General features: G+C 27.2%; 6 protein-coding genes across 6 annotated transcripts; 3 read left to right on the top strand and 3 right to left on the bottom strand.

The window, feature by feature from the left end:
• Positions 1 to 2,761: 2,761 nt before the first annotated feature.
• OCT59_010685 (uncharacterized protein) lies at positions 2,762 to 3,064 on the bottom strand (the record flags this gene model as incomplete). The annotated part of the gene is made up of 1 exon (XM_025309787.1): positions 2,762 to 3,064. One exon carries the CDS (start codon positions 3,062 to 3,064, stop codon positions 2,762 to 2,764), a length of 303 nt encoding a protein of 100 aa, XP_025189539.1.
• A 363-nt stretch (positions 3,065 to 3,427) lies between these two features.
• Positions 3,428 to 4,618, bottom strand: OCT59_010684 (uncharacterized protein; the record flags this gene model as incomplete). Its single annotated transcript, XM_025323850.1, has 2 exons — positions 3,428 to 3,630; positions 3,730 to 4,618. The coding sequence occupies 2 exons, from the start codon at positions 4,616 to 4,618 to the stop codon at positions 3,428 to 3,430; spliced, it is 1,092 nt and encodes a 363-aa protein (XP_025189540.1).
• Positions 4,619 to 10,942: 6,324 nt separating this feature from the next.
• OCT59_010683 (uncharacterized protein) lies at positions 10,943 to 11,824 on the top strand (the record flags this gene model as incomplete). Its single annotated transcript, XM_066136060.1, has 1 exon — positions 10,943 to 11,824. One exon carries the CDS (start codon positions 10,943 to 10,945, stop codon positions 11,822 to 11,824), a length of 882 nt encoding a protein of 293 aa, XP_066000732.1.
• Positions 11,825 to 12,652: 828 nt separating this feature from the next.
• On the top strand, positions 12,653 to 13,439 carry OCT59_010682 (uncharacterized protein; the record flags this gene model as incomplete). The annotated part of the gene is made up of 7 exons (XM_066136059.1): positions 12,653 to 12,694; positions 12,771 to 12,877; positions 12,962 to 12,995; positions 13,077 to 13,134; positions 13,201 to 13,224; positions 13,301 to 13,329; positions 13,413 to 13,439. 7 exons carry the CDS (start codon positions 12,653 to 12,655, stop codon positions 13,437 to 13,439), a joined length of 321 nt encoding a protein of 106 aa, XP_066000731.1.
• Positions 13,440 to 13,658: 219 nt separating this feature from the next.
• On the top strand, positions 13,659 to 14,441 carry OCT59_010681 (uncharacterized protein). The gene has a single exon (XM_025312588.2). It carries the CDS (start codon positions 13,694 to 13,696, stop codon positions 14,267 to 14,269), a length of 576 nt encoding a protein of 191 aa, XP_025189543.1. The 5' UTR covers positions 13,659 to 13,693; the 3' UTR covers positions 14,270 to 14,441.
• On the bottom strand, positions 14,349 to 15,530 carry OCT59_010680 (uncharacterized protein). The gene is made up of 6 exons (XM_025312589.2): positions 15,408 to 15,530; positions 15,313 to 15,325; positions 15,179 to 15,252; positions 15,083 to 15,114; positions 14,757 to 14,999; positions 14,349 to 14,684 (listed from the first exon to the last, which is right to left on the bottom strand). Exons 1-6 carry the CDS (start codon positions 15,511 to 15,513, stop codon positions 14,487 to 14,489), a joined length of 666 nt encoding a protein of 221 aa, XP_025189544.1. The 5' UTR covers positions 15,514 to 15,530; the 3' UTR covers positions 14,349 to 14,486.
• Between the last annotated feature and the right edge of the window lie 34 nt (positions 15,531 to 15,564).

Genomic DNA, 15,564 nt, shown 5'->3' with positions numbered 1-15,564 from the left:
TAATTTGCTTATTGACCCTATAAAAAGTATTTATTTTTAAAATATAATTAAAAACTTTTTAAAATATATTTAAATTATACTTAAAATATATTTAATTTAAAAATTGCGAAATACTTATAATATATTTAAAATGTATTTAAAATTATTTTAAAATATATTTCTAATATATTTAATTTTTGCCAAAATACTTAAAATATACTTAAATTATACTTAAATCAAAATTTAAGTATATTATAGATATATTTTTTACATACTTAAAATATACTTATAATATATTTTATAATATATTTTAAGTATATTTTAAATACATAAAAAATATACTTATAATAGTCTTATAATCTACTTAAATTTTAATTTAAATATAATTTAAATATATTTTAAGTATATGGGCAAAAATTAAATATATTAGACATATGTTTTAAGATAATTTTAAGTATATTTTAGATATATTAAAAATATATTTTAAGTATTTTGCAATTTTTAAATTAAGTATATTTTAAATATATTTTAAATATATTTTAAGTATAATACTTTTTATAGGGTGATCTTAGTAAATTTTGAAATTTTCATCTGACTTACTATATATCATGGGCCATAATACCCCTCCTATGTATAATATTCTTCTTAAAAATTTTTATAGAATTGTATAATACTTAGGGAGATATTTTACAATTATCTCGTGATCCAGTGATTAGATTTGAGCCATCTTTTTTTGTTTGATAGATTTCATTGAGCACTTCAAAATAAAAAAAAATCGTTCAAATTGGACAGGTAGATTGTAAGATATTTGCAAAAACAGAATTTTTAGGTTTTATTTAGTACCTAGAGGTACGAAATTAAACTCCCAATTTTTGCAAGATATCTATGGATATCAGAATCTCGCTATATACGGTATATATATATTGTTCAAAGTTTTATCCTAACATTTATAAATTACCTATTATTAGATATGATTGTAATGGAATACTTAAAATTGCAATAGATATTAATTCAAAAACAGCTAATATTCAAATTTATCATGATTTAATCCATAATAAATTAGAAAGAATCAGTGTAAATCAAGAAATCAGTAATTTTATAGATAATAGACTTCATCAAACTTCTGCTGAAATTTTTAATCAATTAGAGATTAATAATCCAAATTTAACACAAAAATAATGTCATTATTGGTAGACTACACTAATTAAAAAATAATATCAAAAAGATTTAGATCAATTAAAATCAAGTTTATTATTATTAAAAGAAAGCAATAAGGAGATAATAATGTAAAATATTGTTGGAAATGTTAAATATTTGATATTTATTACACCATTTTTTAATAAATTTATTTATAATCAAGAAATTCTTATTGATACAATAAATGGTACTGGGTTTGCAGCTGCATATCTGTATCTTGATAATGCCAAAAAGAATGAAGGAGTTATAATTAAAATATTAATTGCATTCTTAAACTGATTTAAAAAAACTTGGTTTGCAATTTATTAATAAATAAAAACTAGTCTTAAATCAATACTGCTAAAATTGTGTAAAGTAATTGTAAAATTCAATTTTATCTTTGACATGCAAAAAAATCAATTAAAAAAAAAATTAGCAGATTCAGAGTCAAAATATAATACTTATAATCCTATTGAAGCCAATTTACAATTTTCTTTTATTGATATTCTATGGATTCCTATTATACTACCATTTAATTTACCATTTATTTTTTATCCTAAAACTTTACAGGTAAAAATTTTAGAGTTGTTTACTAAGTATTTTATTTACATTCATTCATTCCTATTGGAAGTGGAGAATTCTTATTAAGTGAAGATATTTGGAAATTATCAATAAAAAAAATATATAACTTTTATTATAAAAATGACTTAAAATATATTTGGACTTATTACATGTGGTATAATTGGTATAAATTTAATTTATAAGTATTATGGGCATAAAAGCAGATCCAGAAAAAATTTGTATTTTTCAAAACTATAATGTTAGTAGAATCTCATTGGAAAGCAATCAAAAAGAATTATTTTATTTGCCCAGATTTTTTAAATCATGTTTAATATACATGCCATCCAAATTATTTTAAGCTGCCGTAATTATAAGTAAAATACAAAATTCAATTATGACATTTCAAATTATTTTGGCACTTTACATAGTAAATTATATATAAACTGAATGAATTATAGCATACCAAATTATAATTATGACATCCCAAAATAATTTGGGCAGCATATATATATAGTAATGTTTAGATTTAGTTACTTTTATCATAATAACATATTTATTACCTTATAGTGAAGTCATGTATAACAAATATAAATCAGTAAGGGTAAAAAGTTTTTTTTTTTTTTTTTTTGCTGCAGCGCATTTAATTTTTTATTAAGATTATAAAGTTAAGCAAATACAATATACGTACAACCTAAACTAATCTCAATTTGTTACAAAAACTAAACCATCTGTTTATATCCAACGATATAACCATATGTGCACTGTCAGTGAAGGACTTAGGCTAGAGGAGTAAGTCTGCTTATAAGCGTCCTGTTCTTAGATAATATATCCTCCCAGTCTACACCATGAGTGCTTCCAAGGACTCACTGCTACTGCAGATGAAACCCATACTCAAACAATAAGAAAATAAAGGAGCAAAACAGAAAGTCGGGGTAAAAAAAAAATTAAAAGAAGGGGTAACTAAAAAAAAATTAGTATTCTACAAATACGAAGTTCACTACGACATCTGCATCCAGTAGTTCACCAAGACTGTCATGTCTTCCCATCAATTTTCCAGTCTTCTTAATAGCGAGCGAATTTCGGCAAGCAAAGTAAGTTTACCCGATTTGCTACTGTTTAAACCTTTCTTCAAATTCTTTATAATAAAAGAATTCTGTTTCTTTCTGCTAGGTTTGCCCTCCTTAGTCTTGTTATTTGCAGTATTTGATCCAACCTTGTTAGCCGAGTCTTGGTTCTGCTTCTGATTACGGCCACTTTTTGGTGGTCGATTACGACCTTTGGATAGTTGAGGTGAAAAGTACCAAGTCCAAACACCTTCAAATTCTGGCAAGTTCAACTTGGTATTCATGATTTTATCCAAATCAGCCCAATTTTTGTAATACGTGATGAGAGGACCCCGGATATCTAATATAAAGGTCATAATGGACTTTTGGCCAAAAACACCCCTTTTTGCTGAAACTCAAAAAATCGTTTTTTGTAAATATCTCAGCATCCAGTAATTCAATTTTAATGAACTTTTTTTTATTTTGTAGCCCTCATTTAGCTCTACAATTTAAAAAAATGTTCATCAAAATTGGACCACTGGATGCCGAGATATTTACAAAAAACGATTTTTCGATTTCGAAAAATGTGCCAATCTGCCGAAAGTGTGACTTATGACCTGTTTTGGAGATATCCGGGGTCCTGTGATGAGCTTGCGAGTACTTTTCTTCTAAACCACCTTAAACGCTTTGCATCTCAAATGTGAGATAGGTGATTGGAAAGGGTCTGAAGGATATAGCATCGAAGTAGTGATAGTTCCAGGTAAATCTTTCACCACAGCCTGAAATCGTTCTCTTTTCTTTCTTTGTTGAAGATTCCAGTTAGCAGGATACCATCGGACAGGAAGACCTCTTAAAGGAGCGGTCCAGACTCCTTGATTCCATAAGTTCATAGTCTACTCGTTAAAGTCGATTGAAACAGTGACCATAAAATATTTCTTCTGACATTTAGTCTTGAAAGCGATCACGTGACCCCATTTCTCAAGATGCTGAAGAAGATCGAGCTGAACCCAAGTGGAGGGGATGTCATATAAAGTAATTTCCCAGATATTGTCCTTTAGTACTGGGTCGTATCTGGTCATTACTGATTGTATTTCTTTTGGAGAAGTGTGTTGTTGTTTCTTCTTAGCCAGTTGCGCCTGGCTATTTGACATCTTACGCTTGATCTCGTTATTCTTTGGCCTATTACCAGGTGGAGTCAGGGAGGTATCACGGTTGCTGTCTGCATCAAGATTCCTGGAGGCCATTTCTGCAAACGTGATAGTGCGTCCTTTTCCTTTTGGGGTATAGGGTATGGCTTTGGCGTTAAGTTTTGTGGAACTCTTTTTAGAGTTTTTTGTTGAAGATTCAGCAATCACGTCCTCTAATAGGTGTTCATTGTTTTGATCATCGTGTTCCACATCCATTAATTGGTGTTCGACATTTTCAAAAATTTCCGTTTCCATCAGCTGTACTAAAGTAGATACTGGCGTATCATTGGATACTTCTGTTGCTTCAAACTGCACCACTTGTTTTTGGAAAGTTTCGTCTATGTAATTCTTCATAGAGGTGTCATGCTCAGCGAGAATATCGTTGAGAATAAACAACAAGTAGATAAGTTGAACCGCATTTTTCACTCCAAGTTCTTTAAGTACGAGCTTGTGGTCTTTAACAAACTGGTCTTTACTGTCATATTCTTCCATAGGCATCAAACGCATAACAGTTCTATTAATATCGGTTGGTTGCGTAAGAGGGACTTTACGAAGGGCAATACCAAGGGTTTCAAGAAGGCTCTTTCCATTTATTCTATGTTCGGTGACTTTGTCAAGGTCAATAATATTGATATATTGTTCCTGTCTAACCACTCTTGACGCTGAATACATTATAAAAATTTTTATTTTTTGTGCAAAAAATTGGTTAGAGAGATCATCGGAAAGAGTTCCAGGGAAAAAGTTTTTTGGAGAAAAGAATTTAAAAAATGTAAAAAAAATTTAGTAAAGCAAGAATTTTCAGGCAAATTATATTATACTAATACAGATCAATGGATTTGTAGTTGTCTTGCATTCAGTTTTTTATAAACAGATTTTTTCTTTGTAAGTATTTAGTTAAATCAGTTAATAATATAATCACTATAGAATTTTTTAATAGTGTATAAAGATAAGTCATTTATTTTCTTCTTGATATCTGAAAAGCAAACTTATTTTAATAGAACTTTATTGAACAAAGTAGCAGGTAAAGAAAGATCAGAAGGTAAAATAAAAGGTATAAATATCCCTATAAAAAATATTTTTGCTAAAATATACTTAAAATAAACTTAAAATTTTATTTTATACTTAAAATATATTTAAAATTTTATTTTATACTTAAAATATACTGAAATAGGCAAAAATTAAATATCAGTATAATTTAAGTATATAATAATATACTTAAAATATTCATATTTTAAATATCCTTAAAATATACTGAAATGGGCAAAATTTAAATGTAAATTAAATATATTTTAAGTATATATTAAATACAATTTAATTCAAATTTTGCGAAAATTTAATTTTCAGTATATTTTAAGTATAAAATAAGAAAATTAAGTATATTTTAAAGAAAATTAAATATATTTTAAATATATTTTAAGTAAAATTTTTTTTTATAGGGTATAACAGAAGATGCAGAAAATACAGATAATGTAGAAGGAGTAGAAGAAGCAGAAAGGATGAAAGGTGTAGAAATAACAGAAGTAATTTTTAAGTTTTTTCTTTTAAAATATATCTAATATAAAATTATAAATAAAAATTAGAAAACATGAAACAAAAGTTTCAAGAAATTGAATCCTATTTTGATCAAGCAATATCAGTTATATATGAGTAATATGCCTTAAATAACCACAGATGGATAAAAGCAGTAAATAAGAATTTTGATGGAATTTAAAAGCTTGTTAATGATATTACAAAATTTAATAGATGAATTACCAATCCACGAACTTGGGAAGATAATACAAATTTAACAATATATCTTAAATAATTAAAAATAATTAAATAAATTTGATTTTCTTTATAAACTTCATAAAATTTTATTAAATATTATATATTAAAATTATATAAATCTAATAAACCTATTTACTACTAATATATTAAATAAAAATATATAATAATTATTCTGTTCTTATAAATCTAACTGCTCTTATATGTTAGTATCTATGCTATAATACTGTAACAATTAATCCTGTCAAAAGACAATAATAACAGATAAATCTATATAACATTTAATTCCAATAAATCAAAGACCATTTTGTAATTAAAAAAAAACAAGAAAAAAAAATTATAAACACTATAACCAGAATCAATATAAAAACAAAAAAACTTACAAGTGAATTTTTTTGTTTTCCATTTACATTTAGTAATTGTAGATTGTAATTTATTAAAGAAAAACATTTCTGAAGTCAAGATAAATATATATAAACTAATGAAATACAAGTGTTAAATTGAAAATTTAACAAGTTTTATAATAAAAGTTTTTTATTTACAATTTGTATATTTAATAGAAACGTAAAGAGACGTGAAAAATGGAGTAATACAAAAATATTAAAATAAAACTATCGTTTCATAAAAGGCAAAGCAAATATCAAAAATTATATAATTGATATTATGTAATATGTGACATCTATGCAAAAATTGCCAGTGTAATTGCTTGTGATGATACATAATAACCTGTACTTTATTTCTTCTAGTTAGATCAAATCGATTCTCTTCTGTAAGTCATTTATCCACACGTACTGAATATGATGATGAAACAGAAATGTATTGGGTTGAATTCACTGACATTTTTGATCAGAAAAGAAAAAAGGAGAATTGTCTTCCTACACAAATGTGCAATATATTATTTGATGAGATCAGACTTAGTTCTAAGTACTTAAAAGTTGTCTGCTGAAACTAAAAAAAAAATTCTAAAAGGTTTCTTTTTTTTTTTTTTAGTTTATTAGATATTAGAGTTCATTATGTGACAAGTTAGTATATCTCTCATGGAAGACAGAGCCACAACTGAACTTAACAATCCAGAAGGATATTTTTAAACCAATTACAAACACTAAGAACTTTCCTTTTTCAGCAATCTCATAAGGTTAAGCTAGGCTTCTATATTTTAAAACCCCACTCAGCTATAAAGACCATCTACGTTTAAGGATTATGGTGCAACAGATGACCATCTAGATACCCTTCTATAACCTTATATTAGGGAGTAGGTTTACTCAAGGCCACTACAGCTTCATAATTTCTACATACTAGGACTATGGTCATATTATTCCCAGTAGTATGGCAAGTAAATCTGCATCAAATGATCATATTATCATATGAGTGATTACCAGGATAGGAAGCTTCAAAGGGTGCAGGATCATCTTACTAAAGAGTTAACCTATCCCAAGAATTACCACCAATACATTAAATTCACCAAGAAAATCGAACACAGTCTCTGAACCTTATACACCATTTGGATCACAAATATCATGGTCAACCTAAATCTAATAGAAGGTAAACTACCATAAAGATATTGCATCCATGACTATTACCATCTATAAGAACTATCTAGTACCCAATGAGCATTCCAATGGTATCATAAAGTGATACTAGGACAAAAACTCATACAGTTAATATGTGCAGTTACAGGGAATTCTGAAAGATTTCTTTTTTTTTTTACGGCAAAGTGACTTCAAATTGAAACTGCATGTTATTTATTAAACTTTATTAAATTCTATATACTAGTTATAAATAAAAAGTGATATATGATGAATTTAAAGTAAAATACACTGCCCAAATAATTCTGTTTCAAAGTAAAACTAATTAAACTGAGTCGTAAACTATCTAAATCAACTCTGTATCAAGTGCTTGCTAATAAGGTCACTTATTAAAAGAACTAATAAAAGTTAATAAAAAACATGTAGTTAATATGCAGTATAAAACCCAAAATATCTTCATCGAAATATATATTATTACATAAAGATTCTAAACTATTTTCTATAAAATCTAAACTAGAAAAGTTAGTATTATTAATAAAAACAAAAGAAGAATTCTTTAAATTTTTAGAATGACAATCTAATTTTTTTCTTTTAATAATAAAAAGACCTTTTTCCAAAATGACCTGATGAAGTTCGCAATGTGATTTCCAAATATAATAACACCTCCCTATAAAGTGCACGCACCTCGAGACCGATTATGCACGTGTACTTAGGAAGGGTGTGCATTTATAGAACAGCCAATAGAAAAATAGATTTAATTACACAATTAGGTTTCTGACAAAAATTTTTATTTATAAGTTTTAAATTTTTTTTATTAAACTCAAATCCAAATAAAACAATATATTTTGCGAAAATTTAATGAAAATATGTGTTAATGTCAGTTTACCGCATTAAACTATTTTTTTGGCCCTAAAAAAATTTTCAATCTTTCCCACTATCTGTTTCCTTAAAAAAAAATCTTCTTGCTATGATAATTGATCAAGTAAGATGTTCATACGCTTGTAATTTACTCCAATTTATCTATAATTTAATTGATGATGTTATAGTAGTTGGTACTAACAAATTTCATAGTCAAATGTAATTGCTTGTAACTACAAAATAAAAGTTTACTGTTATATAGTTCACCATGATTTCACTTCTAAATTGATAAATTAAATTAATTTAAAAATTAACTGTTATCAATGATTGGTCAAAATTTTGCAATAGTCACGTGAATGCATTTATGGAGGGTATTCTAATATACCTGGAACAGGACCTCGCTTATTTCTAATAGAAGTCACCCACAAGCCTAAGGTTGCTTGCTGAAACCTAGGGTTTAGGCAAGATGGCGTTTTGCCGAAAAGCGAAATTCTGCCGAAACTATATTAAAGTTATATTAAAAAACTGGTGAAACTTTGGAGAATGGCGAAACTGCCGAAACTTATTATAAATGCTGAAACTGCCGAAACTCTGCCGAAACTATAATAAATCTATAGTAAAATTTTGACAAAACTAATCGTAGGATTTTGAAGAGGTTTAGACAAGCAACCTTACACAAGCCTAAGGTAAAAATTACATAGAAAAGTCAAAAAAACTGGTTGAATTTATAAGGTAAAATTCTTTATAAATTAAAAAAAGTAAATGTAATTCCATGGTAAGTTTTTTTATGTAACTGTTAAGTATATGGTAAAATTAAATAGGATTTTAAAATGTAACTTGTAATTATAAGGTAAAATTTATGATTTCGTAAAATTTATTACTAGTATATACTATTTTTAGCACAAAGTTTATTACACAGATACGTAAAATTTCATTATACAGACATGTAAAATTTATTATACTATTTTTAGTTACAAGTTTATTACACAGACGTGTAAAATTTATTATACTATTTTTAGCATAAGTTCATTACACGGACATGTAAAATTTCATTACACAAACACGTAAAATTTATTATATTATTTTTAGCATAAGTTCATTATACAGACACGTAAAATTTTATTACACAAACACATAAAATTTATTATATTATTTTTAGCATAAGTTCATTACATTTATTACACAGACACATAAAATTTCATTACACAAATGTAGACACATATAAATTTATTACATAAACACGTAAAATTAAAAGAATAAATATGTAAAAAAGAATTTTGTATGGATATCTGTGTAATATAAAAAATTATAAAATAAAGCAAAGATCGGAAAGGGTGAGTGGTTGCAATAGGTGGGATAAATATGTTATTTTATTTTTTTTTTTTGTCAAAAAATAATATATATATTTGTAACTATTGATCAATTTTAAACTTATTTTAAATAGGAACTTTTTTACATTTTTCTAAAATAATTATATCTAAAAATTAGGCCAATTTTAAAAGAAATAAAAAGTACTAAATGTATAAAATAAATTATGTTTTATATAATCTATAATTATAAATTTTACTGAACTTGTAAGGTAAAAATATATGTGATTTAAAAATGTAACTGGAAAGGTGGTAAAATTACTTAGTAGAAGGAAAATTTGGAGTAAGGTAAATTTACATATAAATCTTAAAAATTTTACAGTGACTTTTATTAGAAGTAAGTGGGGTCCTCCTGAGACTCAGTTTTGCTTGCATGTGCAAAACATAGAAGGAGTGCTGCTTATTTCTAAAAGTCTACTCAGAGGCCATATAGATTCTGCATATAGAGAGGGAATGCACTTATAGAGGGTGCACTTATAGGGGTGTTACTGTATTATTTATTACTTTATTATAAATAAAATTATGTAAATCTCTAACAATAATATGAACGAGTTTATCATTTAAAGATAATGATTTAAGATACTTAGATAAAGCTAGAGGAATAAAACCTTTAATAAAATCAATAAAGGTTAAATAAAAATTATTATAAGGTAAATCCCATAAATCATCAATTGATAAGATATCGATGAAAGAAATGTGATCATAATCATTTTTGATATTATTATTAATCGTAGTGCATAGCTAGTTTGATTAAGACATAAATATACAGTACCTCTTAGATAGTTTCCCAGTTCAGTAGTCTTTTATTTCTCTTGTTGCAAGAAGTTCTAAAGTGAGAGATTGTTCAAGAGATTACGATTGTTAGGGATTTTTCTCTCCTATAACTTGAGCTTATCTGCAGAAAAATTATCGAACTCTGGTACTTCCTTTCTGACAAAGAACTACTCTAGCATTCTCAAGAAAAAAAGCACTTTGGTAGTTGGTATTATGCAGAATTATACACTGTTACGTGAATAATATAGTAACAATTTTATATAGTCACGTGTCAAGTGATTTTTTCCAAATTTTTATTAGTATGAAAAAAGCCACATTGGTGTAACTGTAGATGTAATTATTTAGAAACTTTCATATGAAAGTTACATAAATTCTCTTTAATTAGCAAATCTATTTTTAGAAATAGTAACTTTACTATACCTTATAAAGAATAATGCGGATATGTATAATTATGATATTTAATGAGATGGAAATATTTAAAATTTTCTGGCATTTTAAATACAACAGACAAACATTTTTCTAACAGAACGGAAAATCACATTATTTGCTGATAACTTTAGATGAAACAGATATTGCACTAAATACAGTTTGAAATGCTCTCTGTTTGTATTATATGATTAACATCAAACTAATTCCAATTCAAGAACTTTGAGGTTTCTTTAGGAACAGATAAATTTTCTTTTTCAATACCAGAAATAATTAGCGAAATGGGTAGTACTTTTGGAGACAAAATCTTATCAAACTTCATAAGTGATCAATGTGATATGGAAGTTCAAGTGGCAGAGAATCATCAATTATTTGTTCAGGATAATGCTAATAGGCCACACCAAATTCAGACAAGCTTTAGTGAAGCTTTGACAAGATTTCAACCAAATACACCAACATCTCCTTCCACGAGACAAAAATGGGAATGTGATGCCTTTGAAAATAAAGGGCTGGAATTTCAGCAATTGTGCCAAGAACAACCCACTGGCACATTTAGCATACTGGAAACAAAACTTACCAATCTGACTTCATTTGATTTCAACAAAAGATCAGAAAGACAAGCCACCTTGCGAAAATTGTCTTGTGATCTTGAAGCAAAATACTCCCAAGATGTTCCTGTACTTCTTAATATATTAAAAAGTTTTTATCCTTTTAATGAAACAAGCGGTGATGTCTTGGAGGATTATGAAATTAATGATTTCTTTGAGCTTTATGGTATTTCTGATGTTCGTCCCATCCTTGCAAGTAATGATAATTATGTCTTTTGGTTAGAAAACACTACCGGTATTATCTATATGTGGTCTCGTGTAGATAGTACCATGTCATACTTAGGAGGTGAATTAAGAGAAGCTTTGGTAAACTACCTTTTCCACCAAGAAAATATTTGTTATGTCATTGAGTTCACTCATGAACTTATACCAGAGAATGAAATCGAACAAAAAGCTAGAGAATTAGCAGATTCATTCAAGTCTATCGGTGAGTGGGTAGTAACTAAAGGGTCTAATTCAGCAATAAGAAATGAACAAAAAGGAACAAAGAAGGGAAAGAATAAGGGAACAAAGAAGGGAAAGAATAAGGGAAAAAAGAAGAAAAAAAAGCACTAGCACTTTTGCTAGGCATTCGAATTTTATTCTACTCGATGAAAAAATTTTTTTCTTTGTAAATAATTTCTTTTATGTAATTTCACTTTTAACATCAATTATTCTATAATTGTACAATATCTATCTTTGTCATTTTAGAATACAATGTTGTGTGATTCGCTAATATCCAATTAGTTTATGCATATGTATATTTGTAATAAAAAAATAATAAAAACATGAACATTTAACTGCAAATTTAATTTAACGATCAACGAATTTCTCCCAAATTCAGAATACCAAAAATTCCCCTCCTTTGCAAATCTTTGAATGCGACCACATTTCAAAAAGTTTTCCACGAAGAACTGCCATCTCCGTAATATCTCTTGAGTTCTCAATGAAATTGCATAAATCTTCAATGTGATCCTTTTGAAATTTCTTTAAGCATATACTTTCCACAAAAAGGTGCAGATGGCTTTAGTGTACAGATTTTCAGTCATATCCTCATTCGTATTCTTTTGTACTATTAATCAATAAATCCTGATCATTTCATTCCATTTAGTTCAGTTGTTTATAGGTATTCTAAGATTTTATATGTTGCATGATATTTATAACTAAATTTTTAATTGACTTTTTCCAAATTATATCGCATTCTTGTTATTATTGACAATATATCTCTTGCGCAGTTGTGATTATAATAGCCGTCTAAAATCACTGCGCCAATGAGACACGTGCTGATGATCTCGATTTAAATAATATATAACATGAACCTAAAAAAATGTCTTTCTGGAAATGATAAGTTTATCAATATTTTCAAAATCAATTCGTACAAAATTCATTCATAATTTAAGAGCAATGACGGAAGTAGGACCAATATATCAAAGTATTCAACAAAAGGTGATTAATTTAAATTAAAACGGGTAGCGAATTTTGTCTTAATATTCAACTGATAAATTATTAATTATTATGACAGTTAACAAAAGCGTTTAATCCAACATCGCTAGAAATTATTAACGAATCTCACTTGCATGCACATCATCAAGCGATGAAAGATGTTACGAGCAAGGAAACCCATTTTTGGTACTTATTAAATTTTTTTTTTTTCAAAAATTCAGATTTTTTTATCTTTCAAATATTTAATTATCAAATTAATGTCATAAATAGTATTTCGATTGTTTCAGATCACTTTGAAGGAAAAGTAATGATTTCAATTATTATTATAATGTTTTTAAATTTTTTATGAGTAATATATCTTAAATATTTTTTCTTTGATAAATAGAAATTAATACAACGTCACAGACTCATATATGAATTGCTTAATGAAGAAATGAATATGAGTGTACATGCTTTATCAATAAAAGCAAAAACTTCGAAAGAAGTTTCTGAATCAAACTGAATAATAGTAGATTTAATAAAAAATTTGATTGGTGTGTTAGTTGCGAATAATCCTATTTTTATTCAATTGTTTGCGTTTCATTTCTAACGATCTTTGCTCTATTGCAGGTTTCACGTCAACCAAATTACGAGATAAAGTACAACATTTCTGATTCTTAAGTTATGTAAATTATTTTTCTCTTAATATCTTAATTCGGTCATGTTTTGCTTTTAATTATAGATTATTCATTTGGTCAGGATTCATTGATAAACTTATATCCAATTGGAACATTTCTATAATTGTACATAAAGTAATTAAGCTTTAGGTTAATTTGTATTTTAAATAATTAAAGTTCATTCTATGACTTATAATTTTAGCAGATATAAATTGTTTTACGGAAAACGTATCAGATATGGTTCACACAACCAATCACGTGTATCGCGTGTAAAATTTATAAATAGAACAGGTTATATGGATCATCGCCACAACTTTCTTATTCTCGTCAACAGATTTATAAAATAATGGAAGGATTGCTATCTGATTTGGACAAACTTAATGTTAAAACTGAAGATGAATTATTTATAGACCAATTTTCAAAATTATCCGCCGGTAATAGTAACATTAATAAACCGACAGAAAATCAATCATTTCCATATGCTACTCATAAAATGTTTGGTAACGATATTTTACCTTCAACAACAACAACAACAACAAAAAGTGTTGAAGATATTTTATATTCAACAAAAAGTTTAAAAAGTTTTAACACGTCCGCGGTCGGTAACGAAATTAACGATAATAATGATAATGAAATCGGGTGGTTCCAAACCCCGAAAGTAAATGAAGAAGACGAAGGTTGGGGAGATCTACCAGACGTGAACACTAGCGTGGATTCAAATCGTAGATTTGGAATGAACTCAATACTTAGCGACGAGAATCTTAATTTAACAAGAGCTAACGTAAATCAAAAATATATTTTTGGATCAGAATACATATCAAATAATAATAATTTACAGTTCGGTTTCAGGACGACGAATAGTGAAACGAATCGAGGATTTCCAACAGCAGCAGAAAATAATTTTAGATCAATTAATAAATAGTGTATACGTTGAATAGTTATAATTAATGAATAGGTAATAATTGAATATTTTGTAGTTCAAAATACCTCCTGTATAATTTAGGTGTAGATTTCATTGGTTTCTTTGATAACCATATGTATATATATATATTTTTTTATTTTTTTGTATAAATAAATATTCAACGAAATTAAAATTAAAACTAAAGTACCAAATATCACGATTTAAAGTAATTAATTCTTCATGATTTAGATTGTACAGATTCTACTTTTTCTCTAAGAGTTGAAATAACATCTTTAGGACTTTCGGCTTTAAAAACTGAAGTGCCAGCTACAATTACATTAGCACCTGCTTGTGCAGCTGTATCAATTGTATCAAGACTAAGACCTCCATCTACTTCAATATCAAGTTTGGGAAAATTTTCTCTTAACGATTGTACCTAAGTAATTAATTATTTAAACATTATAGCTTTGTCATTTTACCAAAATTCTATAAATTAAGTTATAATTACCTTTGGCATACAATCAGGCATAAATTTTTGTCCTCCAAAACCCGGCTCAACTGTCATAACTAAGCACATGTCGATTTTATCAACTAATGGGAAAACGGTCTCTATTGGAGTTTTTGGTTTAACAGCTACTCCAACTTTCATTCCCGCTTTCTTAATTTGTTCAATTAAAGCTTCAGGTTCGTTTGTTGCTTCTATATGAAAACAATACAATGAAGCTCCTGCCTTTGCAAAATCATCTACCCACTAAATTTACATATAAAAAGTGAACCGATAAATAAATTATATTTTGGTGAAATGAAGTAAATTTAATATAAAATTTTACATACTTTTTCTGGGTTTGATACCATCAAATGGCAATCTAAAAGAAATTATGATAAGAATTGAGAACGAATTTAAAGATTCGAAATTTTGATTAAACTTACCCAAGAATACATTTGTATGTTTTCGTAACGATTGAATCACCGGGGCACCAATAGTTATATTAGGAACGAAATGTCTAGAGCATTAAAGAAAAATTAAATTAAAGAAATAGCTAATAGACAATAATTTTTCTTACCCATCCATAACGTCTGTAACAAGTAAAGTTAAAGGGAAAAATTAATCACAATCAATACTAAAAACAATTGACGAGAATTCGAATTTCGAGCGTACCCATATGCAACCAATCAGCACCATTTTTTATCATACGATGGGCTTCAGCTGCGAGTGATGCAAAATCACTAGATAGCATAGAAGGAGCAATTTTTGCAATAGGCATCTTGAAATTAATTTTTTTATTGAATTATTTAGAATTAACCCTATATAAATA

Source organism: Rhizophagus irregularis, chromosome 19 (genome assembly GCF_026210795.1).
Source record: "Rhizophagus irregularis chromosome 19, complete sequence".
In the NCBI taxonomy this organism is placed as follows: Eukaryota; Fungi; Glomeromycota; class Glomeromycetes; order Glomerales; family Glomeraceae; genus Rhizophagus; species Rhizophagus irregularis.
This window is presented reverse-complemented; position numbering and strand designations above follow the sequence as displayed.

What these genes read in the sequence shown, in the direction of transcription:
- OCT59_010680 (XM_025312589.2), bottom strand. Translation starts at nt 15,513, where the DNA reads ATGCCTATTGCAAAAATTGCTCCTTCTATGCTATCTAGTGATTTTGCA. An exon ending in ACATACAAATGTATTCTTGG is followed by an intron (nt 15,115 to 15,178) that starts GTAAGTTTAATC and finishes AATTTCTTTTAG; the next exon opens with ATTGCCATTTGATGGTATCA. An exon ending in TGCCTGATTGTATGCCAAAG is followed by an intron (nt 14,685 to 14,756) that starts GTAATTATAACT and finishes TTAATTACTTAG; the next exon opens with GTACAATCGTTAAGAGAAAA.
- OCT59_010681 (XM_025312588.2), top strand. Translation starts at nt 13,694, where the DNA reads ATGGAAGGATTGCTATCTGATTTGGACAAACTTAATGTTAAAACTGAA.